Source organism: Gouania willdenowi, chromosome 19 (genome assembly GCF_900634775.1).
Source record: "Gouania willdenowi chromosome 19, fGouWil2.1, whole genome shotgun sequence".
Taxonomy (NCBI): Eukaryota; Metazoa; Chordata; class Actinopteri; order Blenniiformes; family Gobiesocidae; genus Gouania; species Gouania willdenowi.
Genome location: NC_041062.1, coordinates 25,215,890 through 25,238,818, shown reverse-complemented (window position 1 = coordinate 25,238,818; position 22,929 = coordinate 25,215,890). Strand labels below are relative to the sequence as shown.

Sequence of the window (22,929 nt, the reverse complement as noted above, 5' to 3'; positions counted from 1 at the left end):
ACCCCCGGTTCTTTTTGTCGAAAAAATCTGATCGATAGCACTGAGAGACCAACTAATTAATTCCATTATTCCGGTTTTGGATGAGTTACAGAGAGAGGCTCTTGTTAGGCTTCACAAGACCAGACAAAGCAGCAGCTGGGAGAGAGATAAGAAGGAAGGAGGGAGAAACAGAGAGTGCGACTGTCCTCGTTGAGAGAAGCAAGAAGAAAGTTATTATATATTTCATTTATATTAATTTATTATATAATATATTATTTTCAATATTTATATATTTTCATAGACAGCTCCTTTATCCTTTATATGATTTATACTTTGTGGGAGACATACTGTAGTTAATAGTTTTCACAGCAGATATGATTTGTTTTTAAATTCCGGAATTTAAAAATGGGATTATTTACATTTTTCTTGTACTCTGTTTATTTTCGATTGTTGATACATTATTTTGTTATTAGAGTATCAAAGAAAGGAAAATAAATGAATATTCAAGACCAATAAGAAGTGTTCATGTGACTTTAATTATTCAATATATAGTGTGAAAATACAGTAAAAAAAGCAAAAATAATTGTGATGATCATAATATCGTAATTAATTCTCTGACAATAAATGTAGCGAGAAAATCTGTAATTGTGACATCTTTAGTACACTTTAAATCTTAATGTACAGATCTATAATGGTGCAGTGTCCACTGAAAGAAATAACTAATAACATATACTTAGAAAAATACTCGTATTTGGATGATGATATTTGAATTAAATTTTACTACTCTAAATCAAGTAAAACTCTCTTGCCTTTATCAAGTAAAACCTAAATGGTATTTGTAAATAAATCTTACCCTACTAAATCAGTTTTATTACACTTGGTTATGTGAAATAATGAAGTAAGGTCTATGTGATTTTTTGGATATTTCTGTGTGTGTGTCATAGAAATACTGAGTAACTTTTATGTGTGCTGATCATATACAATAATGGATTACTTTATTTAATGTTATTTATTTTTTATCTGTTGCATCAGTTTATTTATTCTTATTACAAAAATAAATATTAAGCACTAAATATGAGTAATAACTACAACATGTTTAATTTTATTGAATTAATATGAAAAATCAATAATACAAAAATGCCAATATTTATCAACAACTTTTTTGTTTATTGACAACCTTTTTTGTCCAAGTTTTACACTTAAAAGAACAATGAATCAACAATTATTGTTATTACAAACAAACACAATGTCTTTTCTGAAGGCACAGCTGTGAGAAATGGCTGCATGCGTTTACAGCTGTATTAACATTCATGAACAGTTTCGTATTTAGTGCAACAAATGATTGCAGTAGAGTATTTGGCACTGCAGTAGACACAAACTAAACTAGACAAAGAACCAAAAATTTGTCTAAAGTCTGCATGAAAAAGTGACTTCCAAAACATAATGGCTTACAAATGAAATCCAAGAATAAAACCACTTTGAAACATGTGCAGGTGTTTCACCATAACAAAACTACTTGCTAGCATAAAATGCTATAACGGCAATGGCATGACAAGTCGCTTAAGCTGAACAAAATGTCATATTTTAAGTTTTGGACAGCAACTTCATTTTCAGGCTTTGTACTTTGGGGGATAGCTTTATTGCAGCTAAATCTAAGAAAAGTTTCTGGAACACTTCAAAAGTGTAACGCAGTGTTGGAGGATAAGCAAGATTCAGGGAATAAATGAGACCCATTAGCAGTGTACATGCCTTTGCAGCATTTCCACATCCAGTCAGAATCTCCTTGCCATCAAGAACAATGGAAACATCCACAGGCTCTTCAGCATAGGAAGCACGAACAACAGCGATCTTCATGTTGTGCTGACAAACATCCTCCAAGTTGTCCACCTAGATAAATAAAAGAGAGCAATAGTTACTTCAACACATACTCAACAGCGTACAAGTTTAAAGTAAAAAATGATATGCCCTAGCTATATTACAGTGAACTAAAATAAATAATAAACTTGAGTATGTTTTGTCTGTAACAGAATGATTACTAATTTAATAATCATAAAGGCAATCATACAAATTTCAAGTATTTTACCTGGAAATCTAGAAAGAGGTCTTCCTCTTTTTCACCAAGGTAGAGCATTAATCCACGAATCACATCTCCACGTCTCATCTCAACAGTTTGGTCCTGTAAACAGTCAGACAGGAATTTATTAATAGTAAAGAAAAAAATATTTAATGCACTCAGCACAAGTTCAAGACAGGTTCAATTGTGACCAAGTAAACACACCTGTCTCAGGTTGTCCAAGACAGGTCTCAGTTTAGCTCCAATAGCACCACCCTTCTTCCCTACTGGATCTCCTTTGTGACATCTGCTCTCCCTAGACTTCAATGTATGGCTCCCCTGAAAGACAAAATTACAAAAGAAACAAAAAAGAAATGAGGAATTAAATTAATTAATTTAGTTAGCAAACAATAAATAATGTTTACAGTTAAATGCTTACCAGACTGAAAGTGTGTAGTATCTTAGTGGTCTCAGTTAGGATTACTTTGCTCTCCCCTTTTCTAAAAGACACATTTTAGGTCATTTCAAAATTACTAATGACATCATCTTTGCTGTGATTGTGTGACCAAACTGTTATAACAGTATAGTTAACAGGTAATAAGCATGCACTGATGGAATTTTGGTACAGAGATTCCAAATCAAACATACCGGCTGGTGCTTGAAGGGTTTATGCTGCCTGCCGTTTGTCTTTTGAGAAATATGGGTCACTGTAGGACAAAAATACAAAAAGAAAACTTATTTATTCAAAGCATTTAGCTGGTAAACAATAAATGTTTATAGTTAAATGTTTACCTGAGTGAAAGTTCCAAATGAATCTGAGGGATTTCAGTTTCAGGACTTTTCTGCAAGACAGGTTTTAGAAAATGACTCAAAATGACGAATATCACGTTGTTGTGATTGCGTGAATTAGCTGATAAACAGTATAGGGGTTTTAGAATGTATTAGTGGTGATGAACAGAGAGAGGTTTCACTGCTTCAAAAAAGCCAACTCTTATATAAAAAAGTAATATATATAATAAGACAAGACGTGCCATTAATATTTGTTAAGCATAAGTAATAATCATAAGTATCAGTCGCATTTACATAAGTGGTTATTTTGTTTTGCATCGTGAGAAAGTGAGACTGTAATGAAAAGCATGATATCCAGAACGAGCTCCAAATCTAACATACCGGGACACGGGGGGCTTAACGGGAGCGCGCGGTCCTCTGTTCACAGCCCAGAGATAAGTTTTAGAAACGAGAACAAGCTCTTTGCAGACGAAAGAACAGGCATTCCCGTACAGTGTCAACACACCCGCCATCGTTGTTTTGGTTGACGAGCACACGTGACGTGCCAAGGCAAAGCATGATGGGATATGTAGTATTTACCGTAACAGTTGCGACACTTGCTGAAAATGTATGGATTTGGATTTTGCGTTAATTGTTTTCAGTGGTTTGCATTCGGTTCTTTCCTGTAGCGAGAAGTAAAAAAAAAAAATTTGCGAAAATACAGCTCCAACTTTTTAGTAGAGGGGCTTGTGTGGCCATGCTTGTGGCGCTAGCATTGCAAACAGGTGCCTTGTTTTCTTAACGTCCTCGTCTGCGATAATATACTGAAACAAAAAATATGTATATTGTTGTACGAAAAACATGTTTGCACATTGGAGTACTGGAACAGCTCCTGTGACTGAATTCGCCTTTGGTTAAAGAATCCGTCCTAACCGACTACCAGACTGAATCCCGGGTTGTAAGGGTCCCACTGCGCATGTGCCAATTCAAATTTGAGCTCTGATCTTTTTGGAGTAAATTTTACTTGGGTTTTCATAATGGTTACAATAATTAAAAAAAAAAAAAAAAGATTTATACTAAAATTACAGTAATTGTTACAGTTCCTATACAATTCATTATTTTAAATAATTAAATCACATATTAGTACACAATTTTAAATGACAAAAGTTAGTAAACACTGAGACCTAATTTTACAAAGTTGGAATTATGTAGTTTTACACAATAAAATTTAGTACACCCAAAAGTCATTTCTTTCAGTGTAGGGGTCCAGCATAGCTATAGCAATAATGTGACACAGAAACATGAATCGCGCTGAGTGAAAGTTTAATTGTTTTCACTTGGTGCTCCGTCTCAACCTCTGCTTAGGAGAGGCGTTCAGATATACTGGATTATAAGCCTGGCCGATAAATCGATAACGATATATATCGAAAAGAAAATATGTGAGATAATGTTTGATAGTTTCACTGAACTCAGTTAGAAAAAACCCAGAAACAACCCGCGACCCAGAACCGCAAGGCATTCTGGGGGATGTAGGCAGATGAACGGCTTGAACTGCTCCAAAGTAGCGGTGTGCATTAGCAGTTTCATGTTTCACTGTGGATGTACCGGTGCTTGGTTAAAGACCAGACATCCAACAAAGTGAACCAGTCCAAGATCCTCCGCCAGATCCACCCAGAGAGACAGATGCACGCTGGAAAAGCTAACTAAGCTAAGCTAACCCACCGACACATCAGACTGGACTAAGAGCTAACGCTAACCACCGGTGAGACCAAGTTAAAAATACATGGCTTACTGTCATCAAACCATAAATGGCCACTAATTTACGTAGGATAAAAGCTAACATGTCACACGTTGTGTGAAATAAACACATAAAGTTAATTATATTTCATATGTTCAAACAAAGCTGGTCCCATTAGACAGTAATGTAATTATTGTGATAATTACACCTAAATATCCTGTTAGTTCTGCTCTCAGTAATTAATGATCAAATCATCAAGTCTGATCTGGTTTAATTAAAGACAATCACAGAGATATTTATCAGCCATAACTTTATGTAACTCGTTATCAGATATAAAATAAACTACATTCAGCAGCAGTGGTTTATTTTAAACAGTAAAAACACTATTAGTTATTTTTCATGTGCTTTTTCTGCTTTTATTTTTTTAGAAAATAATTTCATTATAAATGAGGAGAAATAAATGCCAAAATAATTGTACCCATAATATTTTCTTAATAATACCCTGCTGTTGGTTTCATGTCAGTTCTTCCACAGGTGTGCACTGATTTATTATTTATAAAATATGTTGCACATTTTCTTTGATTAAGCATTAATTTAATGTCTAGATTTGTACATTCAACAGTTTTTTTTTTTAAATTGAGCTTTTTTAGTTTATTTCCATAGTTTTGTTGACCTCTTTTTAAAATGTTAAAGATTACGTTTAAAATAAAAGTATCTAAATGTTTTTCTTCTAGTCCTTATTTTAAATAGGTGAAAAAATTAAAAATAATCAATATGACTGAAAGCAGTGTTTACCATGTAAAACATGTTTTTATGTATTCTAGAAGCCATTATTATGCATTATAAATGTATCAAACACTACCCTACGCCTTAAGAGGGCTATAGTTGTCTTTATTATAATAAATAAGTAGTTATTTTAACATAAGCACCGCTGTTTGGCTCAGTGTAACTAATGCTCACATTGACTTCTACAGATACAAGATTTTTTAACCCCAAAATTACTTTTTTAAAGCTAAAAACAAAAGTATTAGGGTATTAAGTAGTGCTACAGGAGCCCTGCTCATAATCATGCATTTTTTAAATTTCCCACTAGTGGCAGTTGAGCCAATGTTTACAGGTAGTCATGGTAACGCAGGCTAAAAGATGAAAGCTGATCAGAATCTACCGCAGTGTGAGTTTTGCAGCAGGATCTACAACAGTGACTGACTAAAGGAGGTCTAATATCTTTAAAAGCAGCCCGTAAACATTGACCAGCAGATGTCAGCAGTGATCAAGGTTTGTCACCAACGTTAGAAGTAATATTGTAAACTTTAATGATTAGTTCACTGATATTCCTGAATCAAGTTAGTACATTTTGCTGGATTTGTAATATTGTAAATATAGTTTTTTATTCAGATAAATTCCTGAATCAAGTAAAAAAAAGAAAAAAATACAGTTTGTTTAATAAGATTAAAAATGTAGTTACATATTCAGTTCTAATCCTGTGTGAGAGCTGATATTGTAAAGCACTTTGGAACTACTTTGTTATAAAACTCTACTTAAATCTAATCCATTTAATATTTTCTATTTAGTCAGATTTGTTTTATTTAATATATCATTCCAACAGTGTGGAAACCTTTTTGTGAAACTTTTACTAATTTCATTTATTAAAAACAAACAGTATTGATTCATGTTTAGCATTAATTCAATATAAATGTGAATAAATAAACATATAAATACTGACATATTTAAATTCTATGAAGGCAAATGATGATGTGTAAATTATATTAATGTTTATTTATTGATTGTATTCTGTTGACCTTTGACCATGCAGGTCAAGGTTTCATTTAGTTTTACCTTCATCTTTTTAATGTGTGGAATCTGTTTGTTTCCAGGACATTAAAGCTGTTTATATCTGACTAAAATCTCACTGATGTATTCTGGACCAAACCCATTCACACATTTATACACCAGCAGCAGAACTTTAAAGTTTGTTCTGAGGCTGAATAGGAGTCAAACCCCAGCACAGATATGTCATTTAGACCACAGGGAAGTGATTTATTATGATGTTTAAACAGGAAGTAGGATTTTTTTTTTAATCTTGTGTTGATTTTTCCAATCTTTTATTTTCCATGCCAGTTGGAGCATCTTCAGTCTCAAACCAGGATGCCGGTCTTTCCAATGCCTCGAGCCAAAAGGTTTAAGGTGGACAGGTTGGAGATGTACCTGGAGGATCAGGTCCAAGGGTCTGGACCTGCCCCCCTTGATGACACCCTGACCAGTCTCCACTGGCTCCAGGACTTCTCCATCCTCAGCTCAGACCCGGAGTGGCCCAGTGGCCCCGGGTGTCCCTCCTCCCAGGAGCAGCTCTTCCTCAGACGCCTTGGCAATGACTCCACCGTTGGTCCCCATCCCCGCATCCAGGAGCAGCCCATCCCTCTGGTGGAGGTGGTCTACAAGACTGACCCCAAAGTCAAACCACCTTGTTCTCACGCCTCTCTCATCTGCATGGCCATGCAGGCCAGCAAACAGCCCAAAGTCACTGTGTCCACCATCTTTAAGTGGATAACAGAGAACTTCTGCTACTACAAACACGCAGAACCCAGCTGGAAGGTAAGTGACACCCACTTTTATTATTTGAGTATCCATCTCCCTTCATTTCTCATCACTTACTCATATTTGCTCAATGGCTTTGTAATAAATCTTGGTTTTATTGTGTCTTTGTTACAGAACTCTATTCGTCAAACCTTGTCCCGCAACAAGTGCTTCAGGAAGGTCCCCAAACAAAAAGACGAGCCCAGCAAGGGAGGTTTCTGGCAGATTGACTCAGAGTATGCAGACATGTTCGTCAACGGCATCTTCAAAGGCAGGACCAGAACGCTGAGGAGGAACAACGGTTTTCAGGGCTATCAGGACACTGCAAGAACTTCTGCTAATGAAGATGTGAGTCCTGAACAAAAGCCCCTGTTGTCCAAAAACAACAGAAGAACCACCAGGTCTACAAAGACACCGCTGTTAGCCACTAAACCAGACTCCATGAGGGTAGACATTCTGGCAGCAGCGTTGGAGGAAGTTCTCGGTGGTGATTGTAGCACCTTGGAGGATTCTGACCTCAACGCTGCTCTGAGGTCCCTGGAATGTGAGATGGAGGGGATGCAGGAACCAATAGGAGAGCTGGGAAGGTGGTGGGGAGACGTGATGAACCAGCAGCTGTCCTACGGCTACATGGACCTGTGTGTCACCACCATGGACGGCACAGGGAACGTAGCAGAGCTCCAGACGCCTCAGCACTATCTGTACCAGCATCAGGACCATCTCAATGAGTCCTCGGTGTCGGGGGAAGGGGCGGAGGTCAAAGTGGACACAGTGACCGTACCCCCAACCCTGGATCCAGGCTTTGGTCTGAGTGAGGGCTTCTTCACAGCTACCTGTGACCATCCACCACCACCAACACTGACTGTCCTATAACAATCCTCCTACCTCATTACTTTACTCAATGCCACCACCGTTACAATCTATGTGGAATATCTATGTTTGGATTCACATGTGTATGTTTATATGTAAATATGTTTTAAGTTTGTGTTTCTTTTTTAATCTTCAATTTACATTTTATTTAGTATTTTCATTTGTTTTTTTAATATTAATTTTTGTGAATTTTGTTTATATATATTAGTAAGAATAAAAAACGTTTTATGTATTTATATATATTTTTTGAGTATTTTTCACACAACACATTTTAAACTTTGAATATGTGTAGATTTATGTCTATGTTGACTGGAAAAAAATGCAATAAACCACAAAAATAATAATACTAAATGGTTGTTTTACAAATATCTCTGTAAATACAAAAACATCATAGTTTAAATTACATTTTAGTAACAGGTTCAAAATACAAATTATTGATATTATTAGAGGAAAGCATTGCACAAAAAAACAACAAGATAAATATAATGCACACTATATCTTTGCTATAAAAAAGAAATATACATTTAAAGTGCCCTCTAGTGGTGGTTTGACTCATCAAGTATTCTTTTTTAATTTAAATACTTATGACTAAAATGTTATGCTATTGACAGTGACGTGCCGTGAGAACTAGGGTAGGGTAGGCAGGGCGTTGCAAATCGAGACCACCAATGTCAACACCAATGACAATTTCATATGTTTCTGCTGGCAATCGTTAATTCAATTCAATTCAACTTTATTTGTATAGCACAATGTACAACAAAGTCATCTCAATGCGCTTATTAAAATATAAAATTCATAATAAGAAAGAAAAAACCCAATAAGATCCACATGGACAAGCATTTATCCAACTAACAAAATCAACATCATAAACACCATTAAAGAAACATAAACAACTATTTAATATAGCCTCCATACTCTCCCAACAACATATATCTCATGACACGGCAGCACATCTGTTGTTTGTGTTGGAAACACAGAAACACAGAGAAAATGACAACATCCACAAAGTCAATCCTATCATTCACTGTAGAAAATATGAACAATGTTCTGACCTTACCTTTGCTGAAGGTCTGGTAGCTCAGGTGTTGGTCTCCATCTTTTAAAAGCTGTCGTTTTTCCTCAAAAGAAAGTTTCTTAATCGTCTCTGGCGCTGTCATCCTGACTGTAGTGTTATAATCCCGCCCACTAGAGAACGTAGCAGCGGCCACGCTGTATCAATTCACTAATGCACTGTGAACGTACGTATAGCATTTAGCATAGCACGGTAAATGGTTTTCATCTTAAGGAACTGACTGAGCATGTGCAAACACATAAAAACACGCTATGAGAACAGAGGCAGAGCAACAATGTGCTTTTGGGAGAGGGTGTGGCCTCCTCCTGGCTCCTCCTCCTCCTGCCTTACAGCAGAGTGAGACTGTGCAGCGTCTCTGCCGTATCAGGAAATAGTGATGTTTAGTAATGTGGGCTATGAAAGGCACAAAATGCTGACACTTTCAAACTTATAGGTACTGTAGGCTATCGGAAATGGAAAAGTAAAATATTTACAGTTGGCAGAGGTACTGCACAAAGAAACTATTTAGCAAAAATAGTGTTCATCCATCCATCCATCGTTCAGTCCAGCCTTACTAGTTTATTTCCCTGGTTTTCCAGCCAGTGACATCATTTCCTCACTGCATCTGAAACAAAATATTAATGTGAACCAAGTCATAGGATATGAATGATGTGATTAAAAATTGATAAATATTTATACATTCATAAATGAAAGAAAAGCTGTACAAATTTAAGATGTAGCACACGGCAAATAAAAGTAGAGGAAATGTATTTATTATTAAACTGAAACTTATATATTTATTTTTGAACCCTGACAACATCAACTCCTGCCATCTCCTGCCAAAGAAAAATGATAACAGAGCTGTAAAAATAACCTTCACAAATATGAAATTCAAAGGACAACTCCTGAGCCAAGGAAATAAACTGAAGGGAACGAAGGTGTACATCAATGAAAACCTGACGAAACAAAATGCAAGCATTGCATGGAAGGCACGCCAAATAAAAAAAGGAGGGAAAATTGTGAAGACGTGGTCAAAAAACTGCAGGATTTATATTCTGGAAGAGGACGGAAAACCATTTCTCATCAAAACGATGGAAGACTTGGGAAAATACGAAGGATCCACCTAAACATCAACACTACTGATGGTAATCATGGATATGGACCCAGATCTATATAAACACTGGAAACAAAACTCAGACTGTGATTATTTTACGGAGACTGAATTCAATGTGGAAACCAAGAGTAAAAAAGGTCTGTCATTTATTCATTTCAATTGCTAGGTGGTGGGGTGATTAAGGATTACATTAAATTTAAATTCAAAGTGTTTATTGTCATATGTGCAGTTAGAAACACGTTTTCTTGTACAATGAAATTACTACCTTGCTTATGAACTAAGATATAATAATGTGTTTATGATATAATAATGTGTTTATACAAGTTGGATCTGACAGTGGAGAATACAACACTGCCAATAGAACTAACAACAGCTGAATTAGCCTTGATGTAGAGACAAAACAAGCTGCAAACTTGTGTGTCCAAAAGAGACATTCCCGAGTGGTGACATTATGGATGAAAAGGGAAAAAACCTTCCAAACACCTTCGAAAGAGGAACTATTCTTGAACTGGAGGAATGCTAACAACGTCTGGCAGGGAACAAGGCCAACACGAACAACGATAGAGAGGAGGAGGACAACACAGATGAGAATACACAAAAAAGGACTGTTCAACAACTCAAGAATGTTTTGACCAGAGAGACATGTAAACCCATGTAAATTTGCGATGGTAAAACAGGGGACGGGACCCGGATAAGCAAACTGCTTCTCTCGTCTCCTTTTTCGGCATGTACAAAAAAGAAAAAAAAAAAAGAAAAAAAAAAGTGAATGTAACCATGTCGGAAATAAACTGAATAAATAAATAAATAAAATAAATAAAATTTCTGATAGTATATAATTATATATTTCATTTATATTAATTTATTATATATTATTTTCAATATTTATATATTTTCATAGACAGCTCCTTTATCCTTTATATGATTTATACTTTGTGGGAGACATACTGTAGTTAATAGTTTTCACAGCAGATATGATTTGTTTTTAAATTCCGGAATTTAAAAATGGGATTATTTACATTTTTCTTGTACTCTGTTTATTTTCGATTGTTGATACATTATTTTGTTATTAGAGTATCAAAGAAAGGAAAATAAATGAATATTCAAGACCAATAAGAAGTGTTCATGTGACTTTAATTATTCAATATATAGTGTGAAAATACAGTAAAAAAAGCAAAAATAATTGTGATGATCATAATATCGTAATTAATTCTCTGACAATAAATGTAGCGAGAAAATCTGTAATTGTGACATCTTTAGTACACTTTAAATCTTAATGTACAGATCTATAATGGTGCAGTGTCCACTGAAAGAAATAACTAATAACATATACTTAGAAAAATACTCGTATTTGCATGATGATATTTGAATTAAATTTTACTACTCTAAATCAAGTAAAACTCTCTTGCCTTTATCAAGTAAAACCTAAATGGTATTTGTAAATAAATCTTACCCTACTAAATCAGTTTTATTACACTTGGTTATGTGAAATAATGAAGTAAGGTGTATGTGATTTTTTGGATATTTCTGTGTGTGTGTCATAGAAATACTGAGTAACTTTTATGTGTGCTGATCATATACAATAATGGATTACTTTATTTAATGTTATTTATTTTTTATCTGTTGCAGTTTATTTATTCTTATTACAAAAATAAATATTAAGCACTAAATTTGAGTAATAACTACATGTTTAATTTTATTGAATTAATATGAAAAATCAATAATACAAAAATGCCAATATTTATCAACAACTTTTTTGTTTATTGACAACCTTTTTTGTCCAAGTTTTACACTTAAAAGAACAATGAATCTACAATTATTGTTATTACAAACAAACACAATGTCTTTTCTGAAGGCACAGCTGTGAGAAATGGCTGCATGCGTTTACAGCTGTATTAACATTCATGAACAGTTTCGTATTTAGTGCAACAAATGATTGCAGTAGAGTATTTGGCACTGCAGTAGACACAAACTAAACTAGACAAATAACCAAAAATTTGTCTAAAGTCTGCATGAAAAAGTGACTTCCAAAACATAATGGCTTACAAATGAAATCCAAGAATAAAACCACTTTGAAACATGTGCAGGTGTTTCACCATAACAAAACTACTTGCTAGCATAAAATGCTATAACGGCAATGGCATGACAAGTCGCTTAAGCTGAACAAAATGTCATATTTTAAGTTTTGGACAGCAACTTCATTTTCAGGCTTTGTACTTTGGGGGATAGCTTTATTGCAGCTAAATCTAAGAAAAGTTTCTGGAACACTTCAAAAGTGTAACGCAGTGTTGGAGGATAAGCAAGATTCAGGGAATAAATGAGACCCATTAGCAGTGTACATGCCTTTGCAGCATTTCCACATCCAGTCAGAATCTCCTTCCCATCAAGAACAATGGAAACATCCACAGGCTCTTCAGCATAGGAAGCACGAACAACAGCGATCTTCATGTTGTGCTGACAAACATCCTCCAAGTTGTCCACCTAGATAAATAAAAGAGAGCAATAGTTACTTCAACACATACTCAACAGCGTACAAGTTTAAAGTAAAAAATGATATGCCCTAGCTATATTACAGTGAACTAAAATAAATAATAAACTTGAGTATGTTTTGTCTGTAACAGAATGATTACTAATTTAATAATCATAAAGGCAATCATACAAATTTCAAGTATTTTACCTGGAAATCTAGAAAGAGGTCTTCCTCTTTTTCACCAAGGTAGAGCATTAATCCACGAATCACATCTCCACGTCTCATCTCAACAGTTTGGTCCTGTAAACAGTCAGACAGGAATTTATTAATAGTAAAGAAAAAAATATTTAATGCACTCAGCACAAGTTCAAGACAGGTTCAATTGTGACCAAGTAAACACACCTGTCTCAGGTTGTCCAAGACAGGTCTCAGTTTTGCTCCAATAGCACCACCCTTCTTCCCTACTGGATCTCCTTTGTGACATCTGCTCTCCCTAGACTTCAATGTATGGCTCCCCTGAAAGACAAAATTACAAAAGAAACAAAAAAGAAATGAGGAATTAAATTAATTAATTTAGTTAGCAAACAATAAATAATGTTTACAGTTAAATGCTTACCAGACTGAAAGTGTGTAGTATCTTAGTGGTCTCAGTTAGGATTACTTTGCTCTCCCCTTTTCTAAAAGACACATTTTAGGTCATTTCAAAATTACTAATGACATCATCTTTGCTGTGATTGTGTGACCAAACTGTTATAACAGTATAGTTAACAGATAATAAGCATGCACTGATGGAATTTTGGTACAGAGATTCCAAATCAAACATACCGGCTGGTGCTTGAAAGGTTTATGCTGCCTGCCGTTTGTCTTTTGAGAAATATGGGTCACTGTAGGACAAAAATACAAAAAGAAAACTTATTTAATCAATGCATTTAGCTGGTAAACAATAAATGTTTATAGTTAAATGTTTACCTGAGTGAAAGTTCCAAATGAATCTGAGGGATTTCAGTTTCAGGACTTTTCTGCAAGACAGGTTTTAGAAAATGACTCAAAATGACGAACATCACGTTGTTGTGATTGCGTGAATTAGCTGATAAACAGTATAGGGGTTTTAGAATGTATTAGTGGTGATGAACAGAGGTTTCACTGCTTCAAAAAAGCCAACTCTTATATAAAAAAGTAATATATATAATAAGACAAGACGTGCCATTAATATTTGTTAAGCATAAGTAATAATCATAAGTATCAGTCGCATTTACATAAGTGGTTATTTTGTTTTGCATCGTGAGAAAGTGAGACTGTAATGAAAAGCATGATATCCAGAACGAGCTCCAAATCTAACATACCGGGGCACGGGGGGCTTAACGGGAGCGCGCGGTCCTCTGTTCACAGCCCAGAGATAAGTTTTAGAAACGAGAACAAGCTCTTTGCAGACGAAAGAACAGGGATTCCCGTACAGTCTCAACACACCCGCCATCGTTGTTTTGGTTGACGAGCACACGTGACGTGCCAAGGCAAAGCATGATGGGATCTGTAGTATTTACCGTAACAGTTGCGACACTTGCTGAAAATGTATGGATTTGGATTTTGCGTTAATTGTTTTCAGTGGTTTGCATTCGGTTCTTTCCTGTAGCGAGAAGTAAAAAAAAAAAATTTGCGAAAATACAGCTCCAACTTTTTAGTAGAGGGGCTTGTGTGGCCATGCTTGTGGCGCTAGCATTGCAAACAGGTGCCTTGTTTTCTTAACGTCCTCGTCTGCGATAATATACTGAAACAAAAAATATGTATATTGTTGTACGAAAAACATGTTTGCACATTGGAGTACTGGAACAGCTCCTGTGACTGAATTCGCCTTTGGTTAAAGAATCCGTCCTAACCGACTACCAGACTGAATCCCGGGTTGTAAGGGTCCCACTGCGCATGTGCCAATTCAAATTTGAGCTCTGATCTTTTTGGAGTAAATTTTACTTGGGTTTTCATAATGGTTACAATAATTAAAAAAAAAAAAAAAGATTTATACTAAAATTACAGTAATTGTTACAGTTCCTATACAATTCATTATTTTAAATAATTAAATCACATATTAGTACACAATTTTAAATGACAAAAGTTAGTAAACACTGAGACCTAATTTTACAAAGTTGGAATTATGTAGTTTTACACAATAAAATTTAGTACACCCAAAAGTCATTTCTTTCAGTGTAGGGGTCCAGCATAGCTATAGCAATAATGTGACACAGAAACATGAATCGCGCTGAGTGAAAGTTTAATTGTTTTCACTTGGTGCTCCGTCTCAACCTCTGCTTAGGAGAGGCGTTCAGATATACTGGATTATAAGCCTGGCCGATAAATCGATAACGATATATATCGAAAAGAAAATATGTGAGATAATGTTTGATAGTTTCACTGAACTCAGTTAGAAAAAACCCAGAAACAACCCGCGACCCAGAACCGCAAGGCATTCTGGGGGATGTAGGCAGATGAACGGCTTGAACTGCTCCAAAGTAGCGGTGTGCATTAGCAGTTTCATGTTTCACTGTGGATGTACCGGTGCTTGGTTAAAGACCAGACATCCAACAAAGTGAACCAGTCCAAGATCCTCCGCCAGATCCACCCAGAGAGACAGATGCACGCTGGAAAAGCTAACTAAGCTAAGCTAACCCACCGACACATCAGACTGGACTAAGAGCTAACGCTAACCACCGGTGAGACCAAGTTAAAAATACATGGCTTACTGTCATCAAACCATAAATGGCCACTAATTTACGTAGGATAAAAGCTAACATGTCACACGTTGTGTGAAATAAACACATAAAGTTAATTATATTTCATGTGTTCAAACAAAGCTGGTCCCATTAGACAGTAATGTAATTATTGTGATAATTACACCTAAATATCCTGTTAGTTCTGCTCTCAGTAATTAATGATCAAATCATCAAGTCTGATCTGGTTTAATTAAAGACAATCACAGAGATATTTATCAGCCATAACTTTATGTAACTCGTTATCAGATATAAAATAAACTACATTCAGCAGCAGTGGTTTATTTTAAACAGTAAAAACACTATTAGTTATTTTTCATGTGCTTTTTCTGCTTTTATTTTTTTAGAAAATAATTTCATTATAAATGAGGAGAAATAAATGCCAAAATAATTGTACCCATAATATTTTCTTAATAATACCCTGCTGTTGGTTTCATGTCAGTTCTTCCACAGGTGTGCACTGATTTATTATTTATAAAATATGTTGCACATTTTCTTTGATTAAGCATTAATTTAATGTCTAGATTTGTACATTCAACAGTTTTTTTTTTTTAAATTGAGCTTTTTTAGTTTATTTCCATAGTTTTGTTGACCTCTTTTTAAAATGTTAAAGATTACGTTTAAAATAAAAGTACCTAAATGTTTTTCTTCTAGTCCTTATTTTAAATAGGTGAAAAAATTAAAAATAATCAATATGACTGAAAGCAGTGTTTACCATGTAAAACATGTTTTTATGTATTCTAGAAGCCATTATTATGCATTATAAATGTATCAAACACTACACTACGCCTTAAGAGGGCTATAGTTGTCTTTATTATAATAAATAAGTAGTTATTTTAACATAAGCACCGCTGTTTGGCTCAGTGTAACTAATGCTCACATTGACTTCTACAGATACAAGATTTTTTAACCCCAAAATTACTTTTTTAAAGCTAAAAACAAAAGTATTAGGGTATTAAGTAGTGCTACAGGAGCCCTGCTCATAATCATGCATTTTTTAAAGTTCCCACTAGTGGCAGTTGAGCCAATGTTTACAGGTAGTCATGGTAACGCAGGCTAAAAGATGAAAGCTGATCAGAATCTACCGCAGTGTGAGTTTTGCAGCAGGATCTACAACAGTGACTGACTAAAGGAGGTCTAATATCTTTAAAAGCAGCCCGTAAACATTGACCAGCAGATGTCAGCAGTGATCAAGGTTTGTCACCAACGTTAGAAGTAATATTGTAAACTTTAATGATTAATTCACTGATATTCCTGAATCAAGTTAGTAAATTTTGCTGGATTTGTAATATTGTAAATATAGTTATTTATTCAGATAAATTCCTGAATCAAGTAAAAAAAAGAAAAAAATACAGTTTGTTTAATAAGATTAAAAATGTAGTTACATATTCAGTTCTAATCCTGTGTGAGAGCTGATATTGTAAAGCACTTTGGAACTACTTTGTTATAAAACTCTACTTAAATCTAATCCATTTTAACATTTACTATTTAGTCAGAATTGTTTTATTTAATATATCATTCCAACAGTGTGGAAACCTTTTTGTGAAACTTTTACTAATTTAATTTATTAAAAACAAACAGTATGGATTCATGTTTAGCATTAATTCAATATAAATGTAAATAAATAAACATATAAATACTGACATATTTAAATTCTATGAAGGCAAATGATGATGTGTAAATTATATTAATGTTTATTTATTGATTGTATTCTGTTGACCTTTGACCATGCAGGTCAATGTTTCATTTAGTTTTACCTTCATCTTTTTAATGTGTGGAATCTGTTTGTTTCCAGGACATTAAAGTTGTTTATATCTGACTAAAATCTCACTGATGTATTCTGGACCAAACCCATTCACACATTTATACACCAGCAGCAGAACTTTAAAGTTTGTTCTGAGGCTGAATAGGAGTCAAACCCCAGCACAGATATGTCATTTAGACCACAGGGAAGTGATTTATTATGATGTTTAAACAGGAAGTAGGATTTTTTCTTAATTTTGTGTTGATTTTTCCAATCTTTTATTTTCCATGCCAGTTGGAGCATCTTCAGTCTCAAACCAGGATGCCGGTCTTTCCAATGCCTCGAGACAAAAGGTTTAAGGTGGACAGGTTGGAGATGTACCTGGAGGATCAGGTCCAAGGGTCTGGACCTGCCCCCCTTGATGACACCCTGACCAGCCTCCACTGGCTCCAGGACTTCTCCATCCTCAGCTCAGACCCGGAGTGGCCCAGTGGCCCCGGGTGTCCCTCCTCCCAGGAGCAGCTCTTCCTCAGACGCCTTGGCAACGACTCTCCGTCCAGCCTCGCCGTGGGAGACACCGCAGCCCCCGGGATGGCTCAGTACCTCGGCAGCAACTCCACCGTTGGTCCCCATCCCCGCATCCAGGAGCAGCCCATCCCTCTGGTGGAGGTGGTCTACAAGACTGACCCCAAAGTCAAACCACCTTGTTCTCACGCCTCTCTCATCTGCATGGCCATGCAGGCCAGCAAACAGCCCAAAGTCACTGTGTCCGCCATCTTTAAGTGGATAACAGAGAACTTCTGCTACTACAAACACACAGAACCCAGCTGGAAGGTAAGTGACACCCACTTTTATTATTTGAGTATCCATCTCCCTTCATTTCTCATCACTTACTCATATTTGCTCAATGGCTTTGTAATAAATCTTGGTTTTATTGTGTCTTTGTTACAGAACTCTATTCGTCACACCTTGTCCCGCAACAAGTGCTTCAGGAAGGTCCCCAAACAAAAAGACGAGCCCAGCAAGGGAGGTTTCTGGCAGATTGACCCAGCGTATGCAGACATGTTCGTCAACGGGATCTTCAAAGGCAGGACCAGAACGCTGAGGAGGAACAATGGTTTTCAGGGCAATCAGGACACTGCAAGAACTTCTGCTAATGAAGATGTGAGTCCTGAACAAAAGCCCCTGTTGTCCAAAAACAACAGAAGAACCACCAGGTCTACAAAGACACCGCTGTTGTCCACTAAACCAGACTCCATGAGGGTAGACATTCTGGCAGCAGCGTTGGAGGAAGTTCTCGGTGGTGATTGTAGCACCTTGGAGGATTCTGACCTCAACGCTGCTCTGAGGTCCCTGGAATGTGAGATGGAGGGGATGCAGGAACCAATAGGAGAGCTGGGAAGGTGGTGGGGAGACGTGATGAACCAGCAGCTGTCCTACGGCTACATGGACCTGTGTGTCACCACCATGGATGGCACAGGGAACGTAGCAGAGCTCCAGACGCCTCAGCACTATCTGTACCAGCATCAGGACCATCTCAATGAGTCCTCGGTGTCGGGGGAAGGGGCGGAGGTCAAAGTGGACACAGTGACCGTACCCCCAACCCTGGATCCAGGCTTTGGTCTGAGTGAGGGCTTCTTCACAGCTACCTGTGACCATCCACCACCACCAACACTGACTGTCCTATAACAATCCTCCTACCTCATTACTTTACTCAATGCCACCACCGTTACAATCTATGTGGAATATCTATGTTTGGATTCACATGTGTATGTATATATGTAAATATGTTTTAAGTTTGTGTTACTTTTTTAATCTTCAATTTACATTTTATTTAGTATTTTCATTTGTTTTTTTAATATTAATTTTTGTGAACTTTGTTCATATATATTAGTAAGCCCTTAGTAAGAATAAAAAATGTTTTATGTAGTTCTATATTTTTTTTGAGTATTTTTCACACAATACATTTTAAACTTTGAATATGTGTAGATTTATGTCTATGTTGACTGGAAAAAAATATATTATTTTTTTCAATATTTATATATTTTCATAGACAGCTCCTTTATCCTTTATATGATTTATACTTTGTGGGAGACATACTGTAGTTAATAGTTTTCACAGCAGATATGATTTGTTTTTAAATTCCGGGATTTAAGAATGGGATTATTTACATTTTTCTTGTACTCTGTTTATTTTCGATTGTTGATACATTATTTTGTTATTAGAGCATCAAAGAAAGGAAAATAAATGAATATTCAAGACCTATAAGAAGTGTTCATGTGACTTTAATTATTCAATATATAGTGTGAAAATACAGTAAAAAAAGCAAAAATAATCGTGATGATCATAATATCGCAATTAATTCTCTGACAATAATTGTAGCAAGAAAATCTGTAATTGTGACATCTTTAGTACACTTTAAATCTTAATGTACAGATCTATAATGGTGCAGTGTAGGGGTCCAGCATAGCTATAGCAATAATGTGACACAGAAACATGAATCGCGCTGAGTGAAAGTTTAATTGTTTTCACTTGGTGCTCCGTCTCAACCTCTGCTTAGGAGAGGCGTTCAGATATACTGGATTATAAGCCTGGCCGATAAATCGATAACGATATATATCGAAAAGAAAATATGTGAGAGAATGTTTGATAGTTTCACTGAACTCAGTTAGAAAAAACCCAGAAACAACCCGCGACCCAGAACCGCAAGGCATTCTGGGGGATGTAGGCAGATGAACGGCTTGAACTGCTCCAAAGTAGCGGTGTACATTAGCAGTTTCATGTTTCACTGTGGATGTACCGGTGCTTGGTTAAAGACCAGACATCCAACAAAGTGAACCAGTCCAAGATCCTCCGCCAGATCCACCCAGAGAGACAGATGCACGCTGGAAAAGCTAACTAAGCTAAGCTAACCCACGACACATCAGACTGGACTAAGAGCTAACGCTAACCACCGGTGAGACCAAGTTAAAAATACATGGCTTACTGTCATCAAACCATAAATGGCCACTAATTTACATAGGATAAAAGCTAACATGTCACACGTTGTGTGAAATAAACACAAAGTTAATTATATTTCATGTGTTTAAACAAAGCTGGTCCCATTAGACAGTAATGTTATTATTGAGATAATTACACCTAAATATCCTGTTAGTTCTGCTCTCAGTAATTAATGATTAAATCATCAAGTCTGATCTGGTTTAATTAAAGACAATCACAGAGATATTTATCAGTCATAACTTTATGTAACTCGTTATCAGATATAAAATAAACTACATTCAGCAGCAGTGGTTTATTTTAAACAGTAAAAACACTATTAGTTTAAAATAAAAGTATCTAAATGTTTTTCTTCTAGTCCTTATTTTAAATAGGTGAAAAAATTAAAATTTAAAAATAATCAATATCGGCTGATATGAAACACTTATATCGTGATACGTATTTCAGGAATATCGCCCAGCTCTAGCGGAATACATCCACACTGCAGAAATAAGGAAATTAAAATTAAATAGAATATATAATGTCTAATCGCAATACTTGTAAAATTATTAAGGGTGTAACAATTAATCCATTAGATGAATTGATTTATGTATTTAAACTAGGGCTGGGCGATAAATCAAGATTCAAGATATATCAAGTTTTCTATTTTGTTGATAAAGAAAGTTACAATATCATCTATATCAAAATATATATATATATATATATATATATATATATATATATATATATATATATATATATATATTTAAATACTTTTCTTCATTTGCTGGCGTCTATCTCTAGCTCTCAATGAGCGTTAGGCGGGGGTACACCCTGCACAGGGCGCCAGTCCACCACAGAGCAACACACGTAGAAACACAACCACTCACATTCACTCCTACGGGCAATTTATAGACTCCTCCCACAATCCAAAAACATGACTTAGATTGATTAGAGTGAAGCCGTAGCACTCGGAGGAAACCCATGCAGCACGGGGAGAACATGCAAACTCCTGTGCACATTGATTAGATTTTTTTACACGATTTTTAAGTTATTTAGTCAGCCATTGCTCTGCGGTGATACAGCAGTGTGTCATAAACTGTGCATCTCAAGAGTCTTTGTTTTATTGGTGCATTGGTCCCCATGCATAGTTATATATATATAGATTTTTTTTTAATTGTAACCCGTTGGTTTACAAATTGATTCTTTCCATTTAAGTATAAAATCATGAGGGCTAGATTTGATCTGATGGAGGCAGGAAGAGCTGTGTTTTTGTTTTTGTTTTATTGAATTTGGCAATTTAAAAGTGACACATATGTCATCTCATAGGGACAATGTCAAGGATGTGCAGTCGACCTTTTTGGGGCCAAAAAGTCAAGGTCAAGGTCAAAGTCACGTCAAGTGTCAAAAACCAAAATTTATATATTGAGTATTGCCATTCTGGTTCGATTGTATGCATCAAAGCATCATCTCAAGACAAGGGCAACATTTCAAGATGTATATTGAATATTGTGATAAAGCTTGAAAATATCAAGATATTAAAAAAGGCCATATCGCCCAGCCCTAGCCACAAATTGTGATACAGTGCTCAGACTAGTACCATTGAACAACATTTCCTTTCAATGCGTGACCTTCACTCAAGGTCATATTTAAGGTCAAGGTCAGTCTTCTGTTTTTCCCATCATTATATAACTTGTCAACAAATCCAGATACAGGTTGTCATTTTTGCATTTTCAGTTTCCAAACACATATTCACCTCACGAATACAGCCCTGGCCTAGTTTTGTTTTGTCTTGGTTTCATGGAGAGGCACAGTGTGTCGCTTGTGATTTTGTCTGTCTATTGGAAAAAAATACAAAAAAGGTTTGTTTTTAAATTATTATTATTTAACGGAATTCCAAGCTATGGCTTGAGGACCTCTGGGTCCTCTGACCCAAATTTATTTACACATTCAAATAAACCCCTTTCTGCATTTATGAATTATTCTTATTATTCCTGCTTGCAATGAAGCACTGTTATAACCACAGATGTGATCATTTACACAAAATGTCCATTTTACATATTTTCACAAAAATATGAAATTCAGTATAAAACCAAAAATAAACATATTTCTTCACAATCATATCATCTAACTGTATCACCAATCATGTATATAATCTTGTTTAAACACCTTGTTTTTAACCTCTTAATTAAGAGAGTACATTTTGTCATAACTAAACATATTTTAAGTATTTACTTAATGTAACAGAATAACCTTACATGCAGTTATTGATTTACACACACACCATTAACTAACCAACTTATTAACAATCAGAAACATGACTAACTCCTGGCTTGTCACCAAACCCAAGAACTCTAACCACACCAACAGTCTCAGTTTAAGTACAGGCCCTAAACCTAGGCTTCAGATGTAGCACATTTGTATCCCTACATTAGCATTAGCTTAAACAACCAAACAATGTATTGCACTCACACATCATATTTCACACATAAAGATAAATTACAAACACATTATTGTCCCACAAAACAACCCACAAATGACCAGGAGCCAATAGAAATAAGTAAAGTACACACTTACTACGGTGTCGACCGCCATTTTGCTTACTCTCCTCGTCACGTAGCATGAAACTTACATTTCTACACACATTTACACATTTTAGCTAACAGGCAACTTATCAGTGGAGCACCCTATTATGTTTTAAACACCTGTACTCACATAAAAGGTGAGAAACTAACCTGTAAGTGTAGGGAAGACACAGCAAAGCCGGACACATGTGACTCTTTCTCCATTCAGTTGATTATGAGGCACGTCCGGTGCGCACCGCTTACGTTTCAGG

At 35.7% G+C, this 22,929-nt stretch overlaps 2 protein-coding genes and 2 long non-coding RNA genes across 5 annotated transcripts; 2 read left to right on the top strand and 2 right to left on the bottom strand.

The window, feature by feature from the left end:
• Nucleotides 1–1,522: 1,522 nt before the first annotated feature.
• Nucleotides 1,523–3,279, bottom strand: LOC114481695 (uncharacterized). Of its 2 annotated transcripts, XR_003676267.1 has the most exons (6): nt 2,825–3,279; nt 2,681–2,739; nt 2,472–2,532; nt 2,258–2,371; nt 2,063–2,155; nt 1,523–1,866 (listed from the first exon to the last, which is right to left on the bottom strand). It is a non-coding gene; the product is annotated as an uncharacterized LOC114481695 (long non-coding RNA). The 2 variants fall into 2 exon arrangements; XR_003676266.1 differs by lacking the exon at nt 2,258–2,371.
• Nucleotides 3,280–5,687: 2,408 nt separating this feature from the next.
• LOC114481694 (forkhead box protein J1-B-like) lies at nt 5,688–8,018 on the top strand. Its single transcript, XM_028476691.1, has 3 exons — nt 5,688–5,813; nt 6,657–7,130; nt 7,248–8,018. Exons 1-3 carry the CDS (start codon nt 5,796–5,798, stop codon nt 7,983–7,985), a joined length of 1,230 nt encoding a protein of 409 aa, XP_028332492.1. The 5' UTR covers nt 5,688–5,795; the 3' UTR covers nt 7,986–8,018.
• Nucleotides 8,019–12,281: 4,263 nt separating this feature from the next.
• On the bottom strand, nt 12,282–22,909 carry LOC114481696 (uncharacterized). Its single transcript, XR_003676268.1, has 7 exons — nt 22,829–22,909; nt 13,584–13,633; nt 13,440–13,498; nt 13,231–13,291; nt 13,017–13,130; nt 12,822–12,914; nt 12,282–12,625 (listed from the first exon to the last, which is right to left on the bottom strand). It is a non-coding gene; the product is annotated as an uncharacterized LOC114481696 (long non-coding RNA).
• Nucleotides 16,443–18,839, top strand: LOC114481691 (forkhead box protein J1-B-like). The gene is made up of 3 exons (XM_028476686.1): nt 16,443–16,568; nt 17,412–17,951; nt 18,069–18,839. The coding sequence occupies exons 1-3, from the start codon at nt 16,551–16,553 to the stop codon at nt 18,804–18,806; spliced, it is 1,296 nt and encodes a 431-aa protein (XP_028332487.1). The 5' UTR covers nt 16,443–16,550; the 3' UTR covers nt 18,807–18,839.
• Nucleotides 22,910–22,929: the final 20 nt, after the last annotated feature.

What these genes read in the sequence shown, in the direction of transcription:
- LOC114481691 (XM_028476686.1), top strand. An exon ending in ACACAGAACCCAGCTGGAAG is followed by an intron (nt 17,952 to 18,068) that starts GTAAGTGACACC and finishes TCTTTGTTACAG; the next exon opens with AACTCTATTCGTCACACCTT.
- LOC114481694 (XM_028476691.1), top strand. An exon ending in ACGCAGAACCCAGCTGGAAG is followed by an intron (nt 7,131 to 7,247) that starts GTAAGTGACACC and finishes TCTTTGTTACAG; the next exon opens with AACTCTATTCGTCAAACCTT.